General features: G+C 44.0%; 1 protein-coding gene across 1 annotated transcript in view; it reads right to left on the reverse strand.

Annotated features, from left to right (window-relative positions):
- Window positions 1–20803, reverse strand: part of DYNC1H1 (dynein cytoplasmic 1 heavy chain 1) — a 3754902-nt gene that overhangs the window by 2754140 nt on the left and 979959 nt on the right. The window contains exons 25-26 of the mRNA XM_044073590.1: window positions 3826–3936; window positions 3610–3729 (exon numbers count right to left, since the gene is read on the reverse strand). Coding sequence (XP_043929525.1) covers window positions 3610–3729; window positions 3826–3936 — 231 coding nt within the window. The remainder of the gene's footprint in view (window positions 1–3609; window positions 3730–3825; window positions 3937–20803) is intronic.

The raw sequence follows: 20803 nt of genomic DNA on the forward strand, positions 1-20803 counted from the left end.
GGTTTAAACAAATATTCAGATGAGATGATAAAAATGCAAAAATATGAGGTTGAAATGAAGAAAATGCCAGCTTTACAGAAGCCTGCTCAGGAAGAGATGTTTCAAAAAACAGATTTAGAGGACAGAGCACGTAGGGAAAACTTGAGATTTTCAGCTATACCAGAGAAGCTGGAAGAAAGACTGCATTAAATGTATGAAAGCACAATTAAACAACTGGACTGGTATTCCACAGCAGGACTTAGTTGAAATGGCACATCATGTGCATGTAAGCTCCAAATCTAGCTATAAAAAGCAACCTAGACCTTCAATAGTAAGGATGCAATCCTACCAGCAGAGAGAGCTGATTCCGTCAAAACTGTGGCAGAAGGACAAAATACTAAAGGTTGGAGACAGCAGAGTTTGTGGAGAATGATTACTCATTGTACACCAGGCAAAAGAGAAGCAAATTCATTCCTCTATTCAGAGGATGTCAAAATGCAGGTGAGAGATTCAAACTGCTGTATCCAGCCATCGTCAAGGTATTCTTCCCTGGAGGAACAAAATCATTTTTTAATGAAGTGCATGCTATGAAGAAAAAACAAAAGTTTGTCCAACAAAAATTAAGCTGTGAAACAAGAGATTTGACTTCTTGTTCCTCTGGTAATAAAGACAAAAACAAGATGTGTAAAATCTTTCAAGGGTAACATAAAATTTTTCTACCATAGCCAAGGATAACCATAAAGGTATTCTTCAGCTATATTCGTAACCTAAAAGGTAGGACCCAGACATGCTGAACTAGCTGTGGATGGCATGACACACACTGATCATGTGAAAATAGCTAAACTATTAGCAAAAAGGTTTGGGGAAAATTTCACACTACATCTCCTCCACCTTGCATTCCCAAAGAGCCAGGCAATAATCTCTCCAAGGCCAAAAACGCAACCTCTAAGGGACCGGATGGCATCTCAGGTTAAGTTTTAAATGGTCTAAAACATGAGTAAGCAACTCCATTAGGTACTCCTCAAGCACTGCCAGAGTACTTGTTTTGTCCCTGCTGAATGGAAAACAGCCACAGTTCTCTCCCTTCATGAAGGGGTATAGCAACAGGCCCTTGGCATTACAGATCCATAAGCTTATCCAGCCTTATCTGTAAGGCCATGGAATGAATCATCATGGACCTTATAGGAATATAGTTGCACTCCAAACCCTTGATCAGAAAGTTTGGTTCAGTCAAAGATAGGTCATGCCTTTGAAACCTGGACGTCACCAGAGCCACAAAAGTTGTAATTTCGTATAGACTGCACTTATTTGGTCCTAAATGACAAAGTTTCTTTGAATATATGCATACAGCCCTACCTTGACTTAGCCAAGGCCTTCAATATCATCCCGTATTCGGGCATCACTGAAACTCTCCCAGTTGAATATCAACCCTCACGTCATCAGATGGGCTGCTACCTGGCTCACCGACGGATCACACTCTGTCATAGTTGGGGACTTCACCTCAACCAGCAGACTAGTCACCAGTGGGGTTTCACAGGGATCAGTGCTGGGCCCTCTATTGTTTGGAATATACTTCCCAGAAGTTCAGGCCAAAACAGAGGGCCTGCGGCTGACTGTTTGCAGAGTGCAAAAAAGGTGCAAACATTGAATCCCCACATGATGTCAATGTACTTCAACAGGGACTTGCACAAACCAATGATTGGTGCCATGGATTCAAACTCAGTGTAAAAAATGCATCATCCCCTTCAGTAAAAACGATATCCCTGCAGACCATCATAGAAATAATACCACCCTAAGTAACAACTCAGTAGTGAGAGACCTGGGAACACAAGCTGATTTGTAGCCTAAACTTTGACCACCATATCTACTGTGGTAAGGAAGGCATTCTATGTCACACACCTCATTAGCAAAGGCATTGGCTCAAGAGCAAGAGAGGTCATAACACACCTGTACTCAACCCTCATCAGGCCAATAACGGAGTACAATGCTCCCTTTGGTATGTACCTCATCAGGCACCTGCAACAACTTGAGATACCTCAGATATTTCTAACCAAGAAAATTCAGGGTCTCCAGCACAAGTCAAACTGACAGACTGAAGTTACTGTCACTGTAGTCAGTAGCATACAGTCTAGAGACTTGTGACTGGCCTACAGAGCAATCTAAGATCCAAACATAATGAAAATGCACATCTGCAAGACACATGGGTTAAGAGCAATCTACTCCAGGGACCTTAACCTGGCCTGCAACATAAAAGGACCTGCGGACATAAATGGGACCTGCCGGAGAGACTCATGTCTCTGAGGTTGCCACTCCTCTGGAATAGGCTACCAGTTCTCAAACAAAGCTCCTCTAGGACCCTATTTACGAGTAGTCTGGATGACTGGATGGGAAAAAAACCTATGTACTCTCCATAACATTCCATGTGAGTTGTTCCATCTCGCCTTCATTCATCACTGATGGGTTCGGAGCCAATCCTCGGCTCCAACATGGCCGACTAGTAAGCTCAAAGTTCTCCAGTAGCTTGAGAACCCACCCCTTATCCCATAATGCACTGCTGGAATTAACTCAGATCTTGTTTGCTGCATACCATGTAATAGTACAATAATTATTCTGCCCAAGAATGAATACACATTGAAAAACCAGGATGAAAACAGCCTCCAGGTCAACTGTCAGCCAGGAGGGGGAAGGAGGGAGGGACGTGAGAATGAAGGCGAGATGGAACAACTCACATGGAACGTTATGGTGAGTACATAACTTCTTTATGTGAAGCTGTTCAATCTCGCCATTCATTCATCACTGATGGGTAGTGTCCCTAGCACCCTGACCTTGGGTGGCTCACGGAAGTACACTCTTCAGAACCGTAGAACCAAATGAAGCCCTGTCCCTGGAGGCCTTATCCACTTTATGAGTTATAAAAGTGTGAGGTTTAGACCAGGTGGCTGCTGCACAGATGTTATCCAAAGGCAATTTGGCTTGAAAGGCTGACGAGGTAGAAACTGCTCTGGTTGAATGAGCCTTTACCTTACTAGATAGATAATACTGAGGAAAGGGGTATAAACACAGAAAAAAAACTATCTAGTATATCTGCTACTAAGAATAGAACAAGGGTGTATAAAAAAGAAAAAAATATAACTTGCTGAAAGTTGAAAAACTCCCAGTAAAGTCTCTAACCAAGCTGGAAACCAAGAGATCCGTGCCGCAGCAAACTAGATATGAGGTAATTCCAGTGTATTATGGGATAAGGGGTGGGGTCTCGAGCTACTGGAGAACTTTGAGCTTGCTAGTCGGCCATGTCGGAGCCGAGGATCGGCTCCGAACCTATCAGTGATGAATGAACGGCGAGATTGAACTTCACATCTGTAAACTCCTGCCAGGGATTTCACCACCTATGACTCCTCCTAGACACAGGCAGTCATTGCCAAGATCAAGTTTAGACAAGATCCGTTACATTGGGCACACATGGCTAGGCTTATAAAGACCTTCTGGCCAATAGCCCACTAACCACCTATGAACTTAGTGAAAAGGACACAACACAATTTATGTAAACAGCTAACATTTTTCTAGAAAACGGTTTAATTCTTGAATGGAAGACAGTGAAGCAAACACAGACTTCCTAGATCTGTAACTTACATCAACTTGTTTTTCAAACTGTTTGATCTTCCGTTTCAGTGACTGAACGTAAGTGATAAATGTGACTGCATCTGAAGTGCTTGCTGTATCCACAGAGTGTTGTTCCAATTCTTGCCGAGACTAGAAATTCAAAACAAAGTTTAAGATACTGCACATGTGAAATTTACTACTAAAGCCACAACTGAGCAAACACGGGCAATGTACAGTTCAACTTACCTTTGAGATTTGAGAGTGGAACTCTTGCATGTTTTGGCCAAGCATCTGCCCAAATTTGCTGAGCACCTCTTTGTGCCAAGAATCATACTTTAGATTTACTTTTGACTGGACCTATAAAAAGAATTTATACAATTAAACCATATACTTTACTCCTTTTTCAAGAATCAAAGTTTCCTTTTCGACTTAAAGCAGAGTAGTTTTTCCATTATTAGTTAACTGTAAATTGCTGACTGGTGCTTAAAGTGCACAACCTAGTGGCAGTGTTACTTTTACTCCCAGCAATAAAATGATGGGAACCTGCGAAAATCACCAACTGCCAGCCTACACAAAGTTAGTTACATATAGTATTTCAAGAAATACTTCATGCAACAGGTTCAACTCTGCAATATTTCAATCATACATTCCATACTGGTGTTAAAAATTTTCACCAAAACAGCATCAGAGAATGATGCCTCACTGAAGGGAAAGAGTATACACACATGAATATAAACAGGACAGACCCCAAAATGCTTTCAGAATTCTGCTCAAAACCCTTTGCAAGCAAAGCAGAACCCAGGCAGACCTCTTAAATTGTATGCACTTCGAAGATGCACACCCACTTTTTGTCTCAACACCTTTACAGGAGTTATCTATTTTCAGGTTCAATTTACTAACACAACTTTTAGGCTGCAAAGTATACAGACCAAATGACAAACATATTGGCAGCACCAATAACTTGACAGGAGACTCATGCTTTTCAGAAGCATAACTAAATTGATCTGTGAAGCAGACTTCTGCAATATCATTCATTGAAGTGTAAAAAATTTACATTGTGATATGTTTGTATTCCCTGCAATCAATTATTGTTTTAAACTTGTGTTTGAGCAGTATCTCATTCCTACTGGAAGTGGGAAAAGTTGTGTGTGACATGGTATTCAAATTTTATGCTAATCGTGTACCCACATTTTCTGGCTAGATGTACGTATTTCTCAAGAGCATTTGTACCTACATTCAATGTCTGCAGGTTAAGAGATATGAGCCTAGTCAGATGTTCATGCACAGGGGTACACTACGTAGAAGCCTATACACTTCCATAAAGGCACAAGCCATACATAAAATACACAGATGGAATAACATGAAGGGAGGAGGTAGTATACTTACTGCAACTGTGTTTTCCTCAGATTAAATAATACAGTGACCATCTTGCATAACTGTACCACCTTACTGAGATTTCTTTAAACCAACTATGGGATAAAAGCCACAGCAAACCATGCTGCCTAAGATGGCAAAATCACCTGTGCTTTTTGAGCAGATTTCTGTAGTGAGCTGCTCAAGTTAATTACCCTGATCCACTGACATTTAAAATGCTAGTTTGAAATAACGTAGAAACTTTAAAAAAATATTATAGGCCTCCCATTGGGCATCAGTTTTAGCCAATACTCACACTTCTGCCTATCCTGGGACTCAAAGATGCACAAACACACACCAAAATTATACTGCAAATCCTTTTTGTGAGACCCAAAGCCATTGGAACAAAAAGGATTGTAAAAACCATGTACAGCTCCTACAGTTGCACTTTTTGGTATTGCTCATTTCCAAACTTGTGTCCACCAAACAAATGAAGACTGACTGCACAAAGAAAAATCCATCCAGTCACCATTTTCACATTGTACCAGTACCTGCAGCTCTGCTAGTAACCTAAACACAAACAGAACCATTTCACACACAACAGCTCTGTTTAGGCAGCTACTGCACACAGACAAGTACAGTTGTGTACTCTTACTATAAATGTAGATGTTAAGAATGTATTCACTGTTGCAATACTAACAAATGGGTTATCCGGCTCCCGGTAGCCCTCAGTCGGACAGAATACCAAAGGTAAGTAAAAATGACGTCAGTAGCAGTCTGTTGTAAAGGACGTCAGGGTGTCCGATACAAAAGGAGGCAGCTGATGTCACTTCCTCAGTCTTTCTTGCCATTAGTCAGGAGCCCTCAGAAAATAAGGCTCAAATCAAAAAACAGTTTGACAAATAAATTAAACCTGTACCTCAGGAAAAAAGAATAGGAGAGGACCACAAAAAGGGGGAAAGAAGGAGGGAAACCAGGACTGCAACTATGAATACACTCATAACATCTACATTTATGGTAAGTGTGCACAACTGTACTAATGTTAATCACGTTTCATTGTTGCAGTCCTAATAAATGGGTTGATTACCAAAGTCCAGAGGAAAAAAGGGGGGGAGGAACCAACAGCATCAAGGGTTGGAGATAATGCCCTGCAACACCACAGTGGAAAACCCTACCCTGGCTCTGGAAAACAGAGGCAAATTATAATGCTTTGTGAAAGTATAAACAGAAGACCATGTGGCAGCCTCCAAAATGTCTTAAGTAGGGACACCCCTTAAAAAGGCTGCCGAAGTGTAAGCCGCTCTAGCAGAGTGTGTCCTAACCCCTTGAGGTGGAGCTTTGCCATGAAAAGAATAAAGTAATGCAATGTGTAATTCATTTAAAAATGGTCTGCATAGAAATAGCCTTGCCCTGGGCTCCAGGGGCAAAACTGACCAATAACTGTGCTGATTTCCGAAGGTCTAGTCCTGTCCAGGAAAAACCTGAGCAGTCTGTGCACATCAAGAGAATGTAGGATCCTTTCACCTCTATTGCAAGGATTAGGAAAGAAGGTAGGAAGGTATATGGACTGATTAAGAGTCAGGCTGGAAACCACATTAGGTATGAAGGAGCGATTAGTCCTCAGGGAGACTATCGGCATGGAAAATAAGAAAAGGCTCCATGGCCATCAAAGCTTGCAGCTCCAAAACCCTCCTTTTTGAAGTTATAGCCAAGAGGAAGGCAGTCTTCCAAGAGATAAACTTGGAATTTGTAGAGGCAGCTGGCTCAAAAAGAAGAAGAGTTTCTCCAGAACAAAATTAAGATCCCAGGCTGGAGTAGGTGCTCCTCTGGGAGGTTTTAAATTGCAAGCACCTCTGAGAAACACTCATCAGGGTATGAGAGAAAATGGGCTGTTCAAGAGAAAAATGAGCAGAGATGGCTGAAACATGAATCTTGACAGAGGAAAAAGAAAGACCACCCTGAAACAAATCAGCCAGGTATTCCAGGATCAGAGGAAGGGTAGGTTGAGAAGCAGACTCCCCTCTAGCCTGCATCCATTGAGAGAACCTTTCCCATTTGCCAGCATAGGATTTCGTAGTGCTAAGCCTCCTGGCCTTCCTCAGCATGCCAACCACCTGTTGGGAAAGGGAGTAAGAAAGGGAAGGAGTCATACAATGAACCATGCTGCCAAATGGAGACTGAAGATGAGGATGTAGAATGTTTCCCCTTTCCTGATCCAAAAGATCTGGCTTCAGAAGATGATGCCAGGGAGGAAGAAGGGAGAGACTTTGAAGCAGCAGATACCAATGCTGCCTGGGCCAGTCCGGAGCTATGAGAATATTCCTTGGACGTTCGTCCCTGATCTTCACTAACACTCTGGGAAGAAGAGGAGGGAAGATGTACACTGATAGCAACGTCCAAGGGAAGGACAGAGCATCCACTTTCCAGGCTCTGCTGTGCTGCTGTCTGGTGCAAAAGAGAGGTAGCAGATGGTTGTCTGGGGAGGAGAAAAGATCCACCTGAGGAGTGCCCCAACGTTGAATGATGCTATAAAAGACTGCTCTGTTCAGCTGCCATTCGTGAGGATCCAGGGTTTGCCTGCACATCTGGTCTGCCAAAACACTCAACCTTCCTGGAAGAAACTGAGCTAGAAGATGCAGGCCCAGGGATGCTGCCATGGAGCAAAGATTCATGATTTGCCTACACAAGGGTAAGAGTCCCTCCCTGCTTGTTGATGTAACACATGACCATAGTGTTGTCTGTCCTGAAAAGCAGGATCTCTGAAGAAAGAAGATGCTTGAAAGCCAGTAAGGCCTGCTGAACAGCAACCAACTCTCAGATTTATGTGCAGGTGCATCAACTGGGTGTTCCAACGTCCCTGTATGCACCTGCCATTCAGGTGTGCTCCCCAGGCGTAGTCCAATGAGTCTGCACTCAGAACTTGAGTGGCAAGAGGTGTCCGAAAAGGCATGCCTTTGTTTTGTAGACAGGCTGTTGCCCACCATAAAAACTCCATCTGCAGAGATGGAAGCAGAGTAATCCTCATATCCAGGTCCTCTGAGTGTTAACACCAAATGTTCTCGGGGTACCATTGCAATTTCCTCATATGCAGTCTTGTATATGGAATCATGAAAATACAAGATGCCATGAATCCCAGAGCTTGCAGGTACTTCCTTGCAGGCAGCTGGGACAGGCTTGCCAAGTCCTTGAAGTAAACTGAAAGTTGTCTGCTTCTCCAGGGTGAGACATACCAGACTCACTCCCAGGAATGTCATCTCCTTGGATGGTGCCATTTTCGATTTTTCCACATTGACAGTGTAACCCAGGGAAGAGAAGAGTCTTTACGAATTACAGATCCTTTAATAGCTGTTCTTGAGAACTTGTTTGAATAAGACAGTCGTCTAAGTATGGTCAAATCTAAAATTTCTTCTGCCTGCAAAAAGCAATGACTGGGGCCAAGCACTTTGTGAAGACTCTGGGAGCAGTAGATAAGCCAAAGGGCAGCGCAAAAAATTGGTAATGTTGCTCGCCCACTCTGAAACGAAGGTACTGCCTGCAACTTTCCCTGATAGGAATGTGCAGATAAGCCTCAGATCCAAGGTTACCAGCCAGGAATCCTTTTCTAGAAGTGGTAGCAACTGATGTAGAGTGAGCATTTTGAATTTTGGAATTACTAGAAAAGAGTTCAGAATGGAAAGATCCTGGATAGGACACCAGGTGCCTTCTTTTTTTGGAACTAGGAAAAGCCTGGATAAAAGCCCTGGCCTACCTGCTGAGCAAGGACCGATTCTATTGCTCCCAGATGACAAAATTTGTTTTGCTACTTCTGCCCTTTGGTTTGGAGGAACGTCCGGGAATCCCTTGGGAGCTGGAAAGGTACGGAAAAAAAAACTTGTGCCCTAGGGACACAGTTCTGAACACCCATTTGTCATCTGTGATAGAGCCCAGACATCTGCAAAAAGGGCCAACCTTCCCCCTAAAGGACTCTCCCGGCAAGCAAGAACAGGCAGTAGTTGTAAAAAGTAGAGTGTTTTGACTGAGATGCAGGCTTGCAGCTTCCCCCTTTAGAAGTGGAAACCTACCAATGCCTAGACCTTTGAGAGGTAGAACCCTGCTCCCTAGAAGATTTGTAACCTTTAGTCCTGGAATGGTTCTGTCTGCTGGTATCAGGAAAGGTCCAACTTTTGGAATGGTAATTCCTGCTAAAGCGAGGGTGAACTTGCAGAAAATCCTTAACAGTTTGCATGGACTTGGCCTTAACCTCCATCTTCTTCAGTACCTCCTCTGCTTTGCTGCCAAAAAGACCGTCTTTAAGCAAAGATAAATCCAAAAGCTTAGCTTTGACAGGTTCTGGAAGAGGCTGTACCCTGAGCCAAGCAAGCCTTCTAACAGATCCAGTAGCCATAGCCCTTGCTGGAGGCCTCAAGGATGTCAAAAAGTACAGTTGTGTATACTTACCATAAATGTAGATGTTAGTGTGTTAGTGTATTCACTGTTGTAGTAATCACATTTCTGTTATCTGCCTGCCGGTAGCCCTCAGCCGGCCTGAATACCAGAGTCTTCAGACTTTTGCGCCGGAGGCTGTCGCTTCTTCCACGACATCAGGGGTATAAAAACATGCAGCTGACGCCATTACATCAGTTTTTCTTGCCCCAGATGTCAGATGCCCCCACAATAGGAAGCAGTTAAATGGAATGGTAAACCCCCAGCAAAAAGCACACACAAGAAAAAATATACCAACAAGGAAAGGTAGAGCCTAGAGAAGTCAGGGGGCTGGAGGGAGGGTAAAGTACAGTTGTGTACCTACCATAAATGTAGATGTTTGAGTGTATTCACTGTTGCAGTCATTACACTTGGGTTATCCCGCTGGCAGGCGACCCAAGTTCCAAAGTCTTGGTCCGGCATCGGTTGCTGTTCCCTCTTCCCTGACGTCAGAGCGCCAGGGGTATAAAAGTTGCAACAGACGCCATTTTCTTCAGTTTTTCTTGTCCCAGATGTCAGGTGCCCCCAGATAGGAAGGCTAAAAAGATAAAAAAATATGCCAAACAACCATGCATATATTACTATAATAATTTCCTTCATCTACAAGCAAATACACCACATAGGTTGTATAGAGTTGAGAAGTACAGAATAGTCCCAGCAAAGAGGGAGATGGAGGTTGGGTAACCTGGACTGCAACAGTGAATACACTAACATCTACATTTATGGTAGGTACACAACTGTACTATGTTCATCGTGTTTCACTGTTGCAGTCATTACACTTGGGTTGAATTCCAAAGTTGAGGTTGGGTGGCTGGCTCTAGATTGGATTTGGCGAGGCTAACAAGCCCCGCAGAACTGCAGTGGCAAAGGCTGCTCTGGATTTGGAGGTGGCAGTGCTTGGTAAAGTGTGCAATGAGCTCCAGGTTGCAGCTTCTATGTCTTTGGTTGGTACTCCTCTGAGGAAAGCTGCTGAAGTGGCTGCTGCTCTGGTAGAATGAGGCCTAATGCCCTTAGGCACAGATTTGCCATGTTGTGCATAGCAGACGCGGATGCAGTGTCCTATCCATTTGGAGATTGTCTGCTTTGTAATAGGCTTTCCTTGTGATTCTGCAGCATAAGCTACAAACAGTTGCTCAGTTTTTCTGAAAGCTTTTGTTTTGTCCAAGTAAAATCGTAGCTGCCTGTGTATATCCCAAAGCGTGCAGAAGTCTTTCCCCTTTATTCTGGGGATTTGGGTAGAAAGTAGGTAAATGAATGGTTTGGTTGAAGGCCACACTGGAGACCACTTTTGGCATGAATGTTGGGTTTGTCCTAAGAGAAACCCTGTCCTGATGAAAAATGAGGAAAGGTTCCAAAGCCATAAATGCCTGTAACTCTGAGACTCTTCTTGCTGAAGTTATTGCTAGGAGCAGAGCAGTTTTCCATGACAAGAATTTTAGATCAGCTGTGCTGGCTGGTTCAAATGGAGGCAGTGCTAGTTTCTCAAACAAAGTTGAGGTCCCAAGTAGGTACTGGTGCTCTCCTAGGGGGTCTTGTATTCTTTGCCCCTCTGAGGTACTGTCGTAGTAGAGGATGTGAAAAAATAGGAGGATCCGTATTGTAATGAGCTGAAATGGCAGAGGCATGGATTTTAATAGATGAAAAAGATAGGCCTTTGTCCAACATCTCAGTCAGGTATTGAAAATTCTGAGGTGTATTAGGGACCAGTGGGTCGAGCCCTTGTGCCTGGTTCCAAGCACAGAATCTCTTCCATTTTTCTGCATAAGATTTCCTAGTGCTGGGCCTCCTGGCTTCCAAAATTACATCCATAACAGCTTTAGAGAGGTGCAGTCTGAGTGGCTACATTATCTGCCATGCTGCCAGGTTCAAGGTTCCGAGTTGACTGTGCAGAATTTGATTGTTTTGCTGTGTCAGAAGATGAGGGATTTGAGGTAGAGGCCAAGGTGGGCCTTGGGACAAAGTTTTTAGGATTGGGTATCAGTGCTGGCGTGGCCAGTCTTGTGCAATTAGTAACATTTTTGGTCTCTCGTCTGACTTTTAGAAGCACCTTGATGAGAAGAGGCATCAGAGGGAAGGCATAGATGGTCAGGTTTTTCCAGCTGAATGACAGAGCATCCACTTTCCATGCTTGAGAGTGATACGTCCTTGTGCAAAATGTCTCTATTTGGAAATTGTGAGGGGAGGCAAAAAGATCTATGTCTGGGTGTCCCCCATTTCCTTATGTTGAACACTTGTGGATTTAGCTTCCATTCGTGAGGATCCATGAGATTTCTGCTTAGTTCGTCTGCCAGTGTATTTTTTGTTCCTGGCAGGAATTGTGCTTGCAGATGTACCTGGTAGGTCAGTGCTGTGTTCCACAAAGTCATGGCTTGTCTGCATAGCGGGTAGGAGTGTGTACCCCCTTGCTTGGTTATGTACCACATAACTGTGGTACTGTCAGTCTTTATGAGTAGTTGTCCTGGATGCATTAGGTCCTTGAAGGCTGTCAGGGCATTCTGTACAGCTAGCATCACTTTTTGATTGATGTGAAGGTGCACTTGCTCCTTGGGCCACATGCACTGAATACATCTTCCTGCCATATGTGCTCCCCAGGCATAATCCGATGCATCCATTGTTATTGTCTGCCTGGCTGTAGGTAAAGTGAAAAGCTGTCCCTTTTTGCGGTGACAGGCTTTTGCCCACTTTCGAAACTGCTGTTGCAGGCAGAGAATCAAGGTTATGATTGTCTCTAGGCTGTGACAATGCTGAGTCCAAACACTTTTTAGATACCACTGTAGTTTCCTCATATGCGCTTTTGCATATAGAATTAGTAGAATGCAGGATGCCATGAAACCCAGGGCCTGCAGAATTTTTCTTCAAGGGAGCTGGGTCTTTGTAGCCATTATTTGAAAATAATGAGTCAGTTGCCTTTGTCTGGCGTGAGATAAGCCATCTGGGCAGTTGTATTTAAGCTTGCACCCAGGAGTATTATCTCTTGAGAGGGCACTTTCTTTTCGTTTACTGTGTACCCTAGGCAAAGTAGCAATCTTTTTACAAACACCAGGTGCTTTAGAAGAATGTCCTTGCTCTCTGCTTGAAGGCAGTCGTCCAAGTAGGGATAAATCTGAATTCCTTTTTGTCTGCAAAATGCAATTACTGGTGCCAGGTATTTTGTGAAAACCCTGGGCGCAGTAGATAAGCCAAAGGGCAGTGCAGAGAATTGGTAATGCATTGAGCCTGCTATAAATCTGAGGCATCTTCTGCACGATTGCCTGATTGGGACGTGCGGGTATGCCTCCTTGAGATCCAAAGTAACTAGCCAAGCCTCCTTGCCCAGCATGGGCAGAAGCTGTTGAAGTGTTAACATTTTGAATTTTGGAACATCCAGGTAAGTATTCAGGATTGACAGGTCCAGTATTGGTCTCCAGGCTTTGTCTTTTCTGGGTACTAAGAAAAGTCTAGAGCAAAATCCTTGTCCCTGTTCTTCTTGTGGAACTTTTTGAATAGCTCCCATATCCATAAGAGCAGAAATCTGTTTTTGTGCCTCTGCCCATTGGTTTTGTGGCAGGTTTGGCATACCTTTTGGTTTTGGAAGCGTGTGGAAGTAGAACCTGTACCCTTGAGAAACTATATTCAGTACCCATTGGTCTTGGGTGATCATGTGCCAATTTTTTGAGAAAAGTGCTAGCTTTCCCCCTAGGGGTGCTGTCAACTGGCAAGAGCTTGGCATTTGCAGAGGGAAGTCATTGTGACTGTTTCCTATAAGGCTGTGATTTGTCTTCTCCTTTGGGGGCTGAAGAACCCCATTGTTTAGGTCTGTAGGAGCCTTGGGGCTGAGATCTGCCTCTTGGGCGTTTGTATCTGCCTCTGTGGCCTGACACTGGAAAGGACCAATTTTTTGAAGGCCAGTTTCTGCTAAATCTATGTGGTTGAACCTGTAAGAAATCTTTTACCGTTTACATTGACTTTGCTTTATCCTCCATTTTCTTTAACACCTCCTTCTGCCTTAACACCAAAGTATCATGTTGTAGTGGAGCATCCAATAACTTTACTTTAACATGGTCAGGTAAACTTTGTTCTTTCAACCAAGCATGTCTTCGAATTACTGAGCCTGTAACTGCGGCTCTACAAGAAGCCTCTAAGGAATCAAAACCACATTGCAGAGTATGCTTTCCCACTTGTTCAACTGCATGCAATAAATCCTGCATTTCTTTACTGTCAGGACTTTCTATATTTATAACCATTTTCTGCTTTAACAAATGACATGAGATACTGTTGATATTTAAGCATGTAAAACTGACAGTTTAAAGCTCTTACAGCTAAAGTAGCAGAAGTGGAAACATTTTTCCCCCATCTGTCCAGAGCTCTGGAATCCCTATCTGAGGGAACAGGATTTTTGGTAGTGGAAGCTTTAACCCCTTTAGGTCCCTGAAAAATTGTTTCTGGGTCTGCAGCGGGGTTTTTATAAAGAAATTTATGAGAGTCAGGGACCCTGTAGTACATGTCTGGCTTTACTCGAGCAGGGGGCAAAGAATCTGGAGACAGACTGGATTCAGAAAAAACATCTACAATATCAAGCACAGAAGGGATAGCCAAGGGCCTGTGCTGAGGCAGTAAAAGGAAATATATGAGCCTTTTCTTGGATTCTGAGTAATCCTGGCTCTCCCAATGGAAATGCTCCCTCATGATGTGCAGGGTTTCCCCAAAGGAATAATCCTCAGGCGGTGAGGCTGAAGGAATGGACACTTCAGCATCAGAGTCCTCATAGGGAGGAAGAGAATAGCCCTGATCAGAAGACGAATCAGAGGAAATGGAAACCTGATCAGAGGAATCAATCAGTGTCTTGCCTAGGCCTTTTGTCAGGAGGGGGGTGGGAGCCCCTGATTAAAGTAATAAGGTATTCGGCCGTTTTAAGCATCTGTTTCTTTGGCATGGATGACTGTTCTGGAGAATGTTGCACTTGTTTCCTTGTCTTTAATGGTGTTTTTGACTTTGCCTTTGCTGCTGTAGTAGCCTTAATTGTACTCTGTAAAGGTCTGAAAACACCCTCAGAAGCCAATGCCTGCTCAGCGGCTCCGGACCCATCTGAGGGTATAGTTTCCATAGGCCCAACAGCTTGCGTTTTCCACAGGCCTCGGTGTCTCCACGTGGCTGTTGGTTAGGGCCTGTGGCTCTGAGGTAGCGGGTGTCAGGGGCTGCGAAAGCACCTCAATGAGAACCGGCGACTGGCCTAGAAGAGGCTTAGTCGGTTTTGGACCTCGGATGCCTATCTTTCTTTGTCTTTGTGTTTTTTATACATTCCAGTCGTCGGTCGTTCCGATAGCATTATATAATTAAATATTCATCCAAAATAATGTAAAGCAAAATCAAACCGACGTTTAATAGTGCGTTTATTGAATCTAGCACAAAACCGACAACTAGCAATGTTGTGGTCAGGGCCTAGGCAAGGAATGCAGTAAGAGTGAAAGTCCTTATGAGGTATTTGCTTCCCACAAGAAATACAATTATTAACTTTTACTGACATCGGTCTGGAGGAAGAAAAAAAGTTTCCCCAACGGGGTACTTAGCTTTATTGAAGACTTCGGTTCTGAAATTCAATTTGAAAATCTCAGGAGTCGGCCAACCGGCACTTGCGAACTGCTTTTGCTTCGGGCACCGCCCGGCAAGAAAGAGTGAAGAAAATGGCGTCAGTTGCAACTCTTATACCCCTGGCGCACTGACGTCAGGGAAGAGGTAACAATCGACGCCGGACCAAGACTTTGGAACTCAGGCCGACGGCGGGTCGCCTGCCAGCGGGATAACCCAAGTGTAATGACTGCAACAGTGAAACACGAACATCCAGGACTGCAACAGTGAATAAACTAACATCTACATTTATGGTAAGTGTACATAACTATACTATGTTCTTAGTGTTTCACTGTTGCAGTCATTACATTTGGGTTGATTCCCAAAGCTAAGGAAGAGAGCAAGAAGTTAGAGAGCATTAGGGCCAGCTATTAAGCCCTGCAAGACTGCAGTGGCAAATCCATCTCTAGATTTAGAAAAGATAGGTATGTGGTAATGCTTGAAGCTATGTACAGAGCCTCCAGGTAGCAGCTTCTAGAATGTCCCTGGCAGGGACTCTTCTGAGAAATGCCGCAGAGGTAGATGCAGCCCTGGTGGAATGTGATCTTATCCCCTGTGGGGTAGGTTTTCCATGGTGCTTGTAGCAGAAATGAATGCAATGGGCTATCCCATTTGGAAATGGTTTGCTTTGAAATGGCCTTCCCCTCTGCCCTGCAGCAAAACTAACTAGCAGCTGTTCAAATTTTGATGGATTCTATTTGGACAGGACTAAGCCTAAGTTGTCGATGCACGTCCAGAGTGCAGTATTCGTTCCCCTTTGTTTTGTGGATTAGGGAAAAAAGTAGGCAAATTTAAGGCCAAAGTAGACATCACCTTGGGCATAAAGGAAGGATTAGTTCTGAGGGAAATCCTCTCTGCATGGAAGATAAAGAAGGGTTCCACTGCCATGAGGGCCAGTAATTCAGACACTCTTCTTGCTGAAGTGATGGCTAGAAAGAAGGCTGTTTTCCAGGAAAGGAATTTCAATTCTGCTGTACCATCTAGCTCCAGGGAGGGGGGTTCCAATACAAAGTTAAGGTCCCAGGCTGGAGTGGAAGCTCTCCTGGGGAGGGTCTTAAATTTTTGGCCCCTCTAAGGAACTGCTTTAGCAAGGGGTGAAAGAAGAGGGGTGGGTTCAGTATTATAATGTGCTGAAATGGCAGAGGCATGAATTTTAATTGACGAGAAGGATGGGCCCTTGTGGGGCATTTCTGTTAAGTACTGTAGAATATGAGGTAAGCCTGGCATCGTTGGGCCCGTCCCCTGAGATTGGCTCCAGGAACAGTATCTTTTCCACTTTTCAGCATAGGATTTTCTACTACTAGGCCTACTTCCCTCCAGAATGTCACCCAGTACCTGCTTAATGAGGGATGCTAGAAGAAAGCTCAAGGAACTAGCCAGGCTGCAAGGTTCAGGGTTTGAAGCTGAGGGGGCAGAATCTGGCCCACCTGCTGGGACAGCAGGGAAGGGATCTGAGGCAGGTGCCATGGTTGTAGCAGTGTCATACTGCGCAAGAGAGGGTACCAGTGCTGGTGTGACCAGTCTGGTGCAATCAGTATTGTCCTTGGCTTGTCCTGTTTGATCTTTAGTAGAACCTTCGACAGGAGAGGCAAAGGGGGAAAGGCATAAACAGAGAGGCTTTCCCAGGTAAAGGACAGGGCATCCGCTTTTCAAGCTAGACTGTGGGGAGTTCTTGTGCAGAAATTTTTCACTTGGTAATTCTGAGGGGAGGCAAACAGATCTACCTCTGGAGTCCAAACTTTTGCGCCTCAGGAGGTTGAATATTTTCAGTTCTAGTTTCCATTCGTGTGGACTCATGGGATTTCAGCTTAAGTTGTCTGCCAGTGAATTTAGTTTGTCTGGCAGGAATTGTGCTTGTTGGTGTACTTGGTAGTTCAAGGCTATGCCCTACAGAGCTCATGGCTACTCTGCAGAGAGGGTACGAGTGGGTTCCTCCCTGCTTGTTTATGTACCACATAAATGTGGTGGTGTTTGACTACCAATTGTTATCCTGGAAGAATACGGCCTTTGAAGGCTGTCAGAGCATTTTATACAGCTAACATTTCTTTTTGATTGATATGCAGGTGCATCTGTCTCTGGTTCCATTTGCCCTGAATGCACTGCCCTGCCATGCGAGCCCCCCATGCATATTCTGATGCGTCTGTTAGGGTTTGTCCGGCAGGGGGTAGAGTGAAAGGGAGTCCCTTGTGGTAGTAGGCCTCTGCCCACCAGAGGAACTCTGTCTTTATGCACGGAATGATAGAAATCGTTGTTTCCAGGTCCTGCGAATGTTGACACCATAGGCATTTTAGATACCATTGGAGTTTCCTCATACGCAGTCTTGCATATGGAATTAGTAGAATGCAAGAGGCCATGAACCCCAGAGTTTGCAATATTTTCCTTGCAGATAGCTGGGGTCTTGTGGCCAATAGTTTGAAGTAGGTGGTCAAACTTGTTTCTCTGGAGTGAGGAATGCCATCTGGGAAGTTGTGTTCAAGCTTGCTCACAGGAATACAATCTGTTGGCAGGGTATTAGGTGGGATTTCTTTTCAATGATTGTGTTCCCCAGCAAGGTTAGAAGTTGCTTTACGAATGCCAGGTGTTGTAATAGCAATTCCTGGCTTTCTGCCTGAATCAGGCAATCGTCCAAGTATGAGTAAATTTGAATATTTTTCTGCCTGCAAAATGCAATGGCTGGAGCTAGACACTAGGGTCGCCAGCCAGGCATTCTTGGCTAGCATAGGAAGAAGCTGTTAGAGTTAGCATTTTGAATTAGGGAACCACCAGAAAGGTGTTGAAAACAGAGAGGTCCAGGATAGGATGTCAAGAGTTGTCTTTTCTGGGTACCAGAAAAAGTCTTGAATAAAAACCTTGCCCCCTTTGTTCTGCTGGGAAAGGTTGAACAGCCTTGATACTGAAGACCTGCTGTTGGGCCTCTGCCCACTGATTTGGGGGCAGGTCTGGCCAATCATTTGGGGTTGGTAGTGTGTGGAAGTGGAATCTGTATCCTTGGGAAACGGAGTTCAAAACCCATTTGTCCTGCGTAAGGAGTTCCCAGTTTTTTTGCATGTAGGGCAAGCTTTCCTCCTAAGGGAGCAAGTAGTTGAGCAGGGCTTGGAAGGTTTAAGGTTAAGTCATTGTGCCATTTTTCCGTATGGGGGGGGGTGGCTTACTACTCCCTGCTTTGAAAGTGGGAGCCCACCACATGCTTAGATGTGTGTAGTCTGAGACTGTAGCCTAGGTGGTCTGCTGTTCCTGGGTTTGGACTGAGAAGGCCTGGAAGAGACTGGAAAGGACCAGTTCTTTGAAGGCCAATGCCTACTGAATCTGAGAGGCTGTACTTGTAGGAAATCTTTTAATAGTTTGCATAGATTTAGCTTTTTCCTCCATCCTTTGGGGACTTCAGCTTTGTTGCCAAAAAGGCGGTCTTGGTTTAAGGGAGCATCCAATAATTTAGCTTTAACAAGATCTGGCAAGTTTTGTTCCTTAAGCCAAGCATGCCTTCGAAGTACAGACCCAGTGACAGCAGCCCTGCAAGTTGCTTCTAAAGTGTCAAAACCACACTGCAAAATATGTTTACCAACTTGTTCTGCAGAATGCACTAAATCTTGCAATTTTTTTGTGTTCAGCAGAGTCAGGAATCAACATAATTTTCTGTCTAAGTAGTCCCATAATATGCTGCTGATACTTCAACATATGAAACTGACAATTTAATACCTTAATGGCCAAAGTAGCAGAAGTGTTGACTCTGTAGTACCGGTCAGGTTTTCTGGGAGCTGGAGGTAAAGTGTCTGGGGTAAGGCTAGGTTCCAAGAAAGCATCTTCCAAATGTCCAGAACAGGAGGGATAGCTAAAGGCCTGTGCTGAAGGAGTAAGAATTCCATAAGTCTCTTTTTGGACTCAGAGTAATCCTGGCTTTCCCAGCAGAAATGCTCCCTAACAGTATGCAAGGTTTCACTGAAAGAAAAATCTTCTGGAGGGGAAGCAGAGGGAATGGAATCCTCTGCATCAGAATCCTCAGAAGTAGATAAGGGCAAATCCTGGTAATCAGAAGGAGCAGAAATATCAGATTCTTGATCAGAAGAATCAGAAAGAAAATAAGTTCAACGTCTCAGAGGGGGAAGGCTGGCTTCCCCTAATTAAGGTAATAGGTCTTCAGCCATTCTAAGCATTTGTTTTTGAGGCATATGGGCATGAGCCTATTTGGTAGTCTGTTTTCTAGGTGTAGTGCGAGTTTTTGGCCTGGATGAAAATGATTGTGTCGGTTCAATATGAATGCTTGTAGGCCTGAATACACCCTCAGAAGCCGGTGCCTGCACAGTGGCTCCGGACCCATCCAAGGTAGAGACATCCACAGGTTCCATAGTCGAAGCATTTCATGGCATGGATCTCAGTAGAGGCCTTCGAATCTGAAGTAGTGGATATCAGGGGCTGCGAAAGCACCTCACTGATTATCGACGGACTGGCAGCTAGCTTAACGGAAGCATCATCAGCAGTTTTGGACATATGCTGTCTGTCTATCCTTACGTTTTTTCGGAAGATCGGTAGTTGGATGGCTTAACGAAGCCATTTTGGAGTACACAAATAGAGTACACGCAAGTAATTGGCTGCAAAAATAGCCCAATGACTAATAGTTCAGGCGTTTAACAAGGCAAAAAAAAACAACGAGGGATGTTGTGGTCTGGGCCTAAACAGGGGATGCAGTAAGAATGAAAATCTCCAAGAGGTATCTACTTTCCACAAGTAAGACAATTGTTAACTTTTACTGACATCTGTTAGAGCAAGAAAAAAGATCAGGTCTGAAATGCGAAAATGAAAATTTCAGGAGTCGGCCAACCGGCACTTGCGAACTGCTTCTGCTTCGGGCACCACATGGCAAGAAAGACTGATGTAATGGTGTCGGCTGCATGTTTTATACCCCTGACAACCTGACGTCAAGGAAGAAGCAACAGCATCAGACGAAGAAATCCGAAGACTCTGGTATATTCAGGCCGGCTGAGGCTACCTGCAGGCAGATAACACAAATGTGATGACTGCAACAGTGAAATACGAAGAACATCTAAGCCAACATGTAAATGGGGAAAGGTGTCTGCTGATGGGGAGGACTGCAATTAGGGGCACAGAAAATAAACAAGAGGGGAATGGAATTTACTGGAAGAGATGTGCAATGGTACCAATGTATTGGGAACAAATAATTAGAGAAGGAAAGGCAACAGAATGGGAAAGGCCAAGAAGACATCTGGATTGCAGGCTAGTGACTACCTTCCCTATCAAGGATTGATAGAGTACAAACACAATAAAGGGACTGCGGAATCCTAAATAAAAGCCCTGCACTGCTTGAGTTTTTAACAATCTAGAACAGAAGCTGCTGTGAAATGTATAATTAGTAAGGTGTGCAAAATACTGCACAATAACTATGGGAATAGATCAGAAAAAGTCAGAAAAGACAGGGAAGAGAGATTAGATATGCAATACACAAAAACAATAGGAAGGACATATGAATGGTTCCCAAATATGCAAAAATAAAAAATCTTGAAGATTTTTGCCTGGAAGTGTTTGCATAAATTCTTTTATACTCCAAGCAGACGCCAAATAATTTTTCCTCATGTAGATGGCAAATGTTGGTGTGATAGGAAAGAAACAGGTGACAGAGACTATGTTTTGGGAGTGTAAGGACTTTAAAAGTTCCCTTCAGAGTACAGCGAGCTTAACTGAGGTAATTTTTTTTTTAAGCTGGGATACAGGATCTGAACTGCATAGACACAGTAATGTCTTAAGTTTAATTCGGGGTTGACGTCAAAATAGCAATTACTAGAAAACGGCAATC

Source organism: Protopterus annectens, chromosome 6.part0 (genome assembly GCF_019279795.1).
Source record: "Protopterus annectens isolate FY-2018-M chromosome 6.part0, PAN1.0, whole genome shotgun sequence".
Lineage (NCBI taxonomy): Eukaryota > Metazoa > Chordata > Ceratodontiformes > Protopteridae > Protopterus > Protopterus annectens.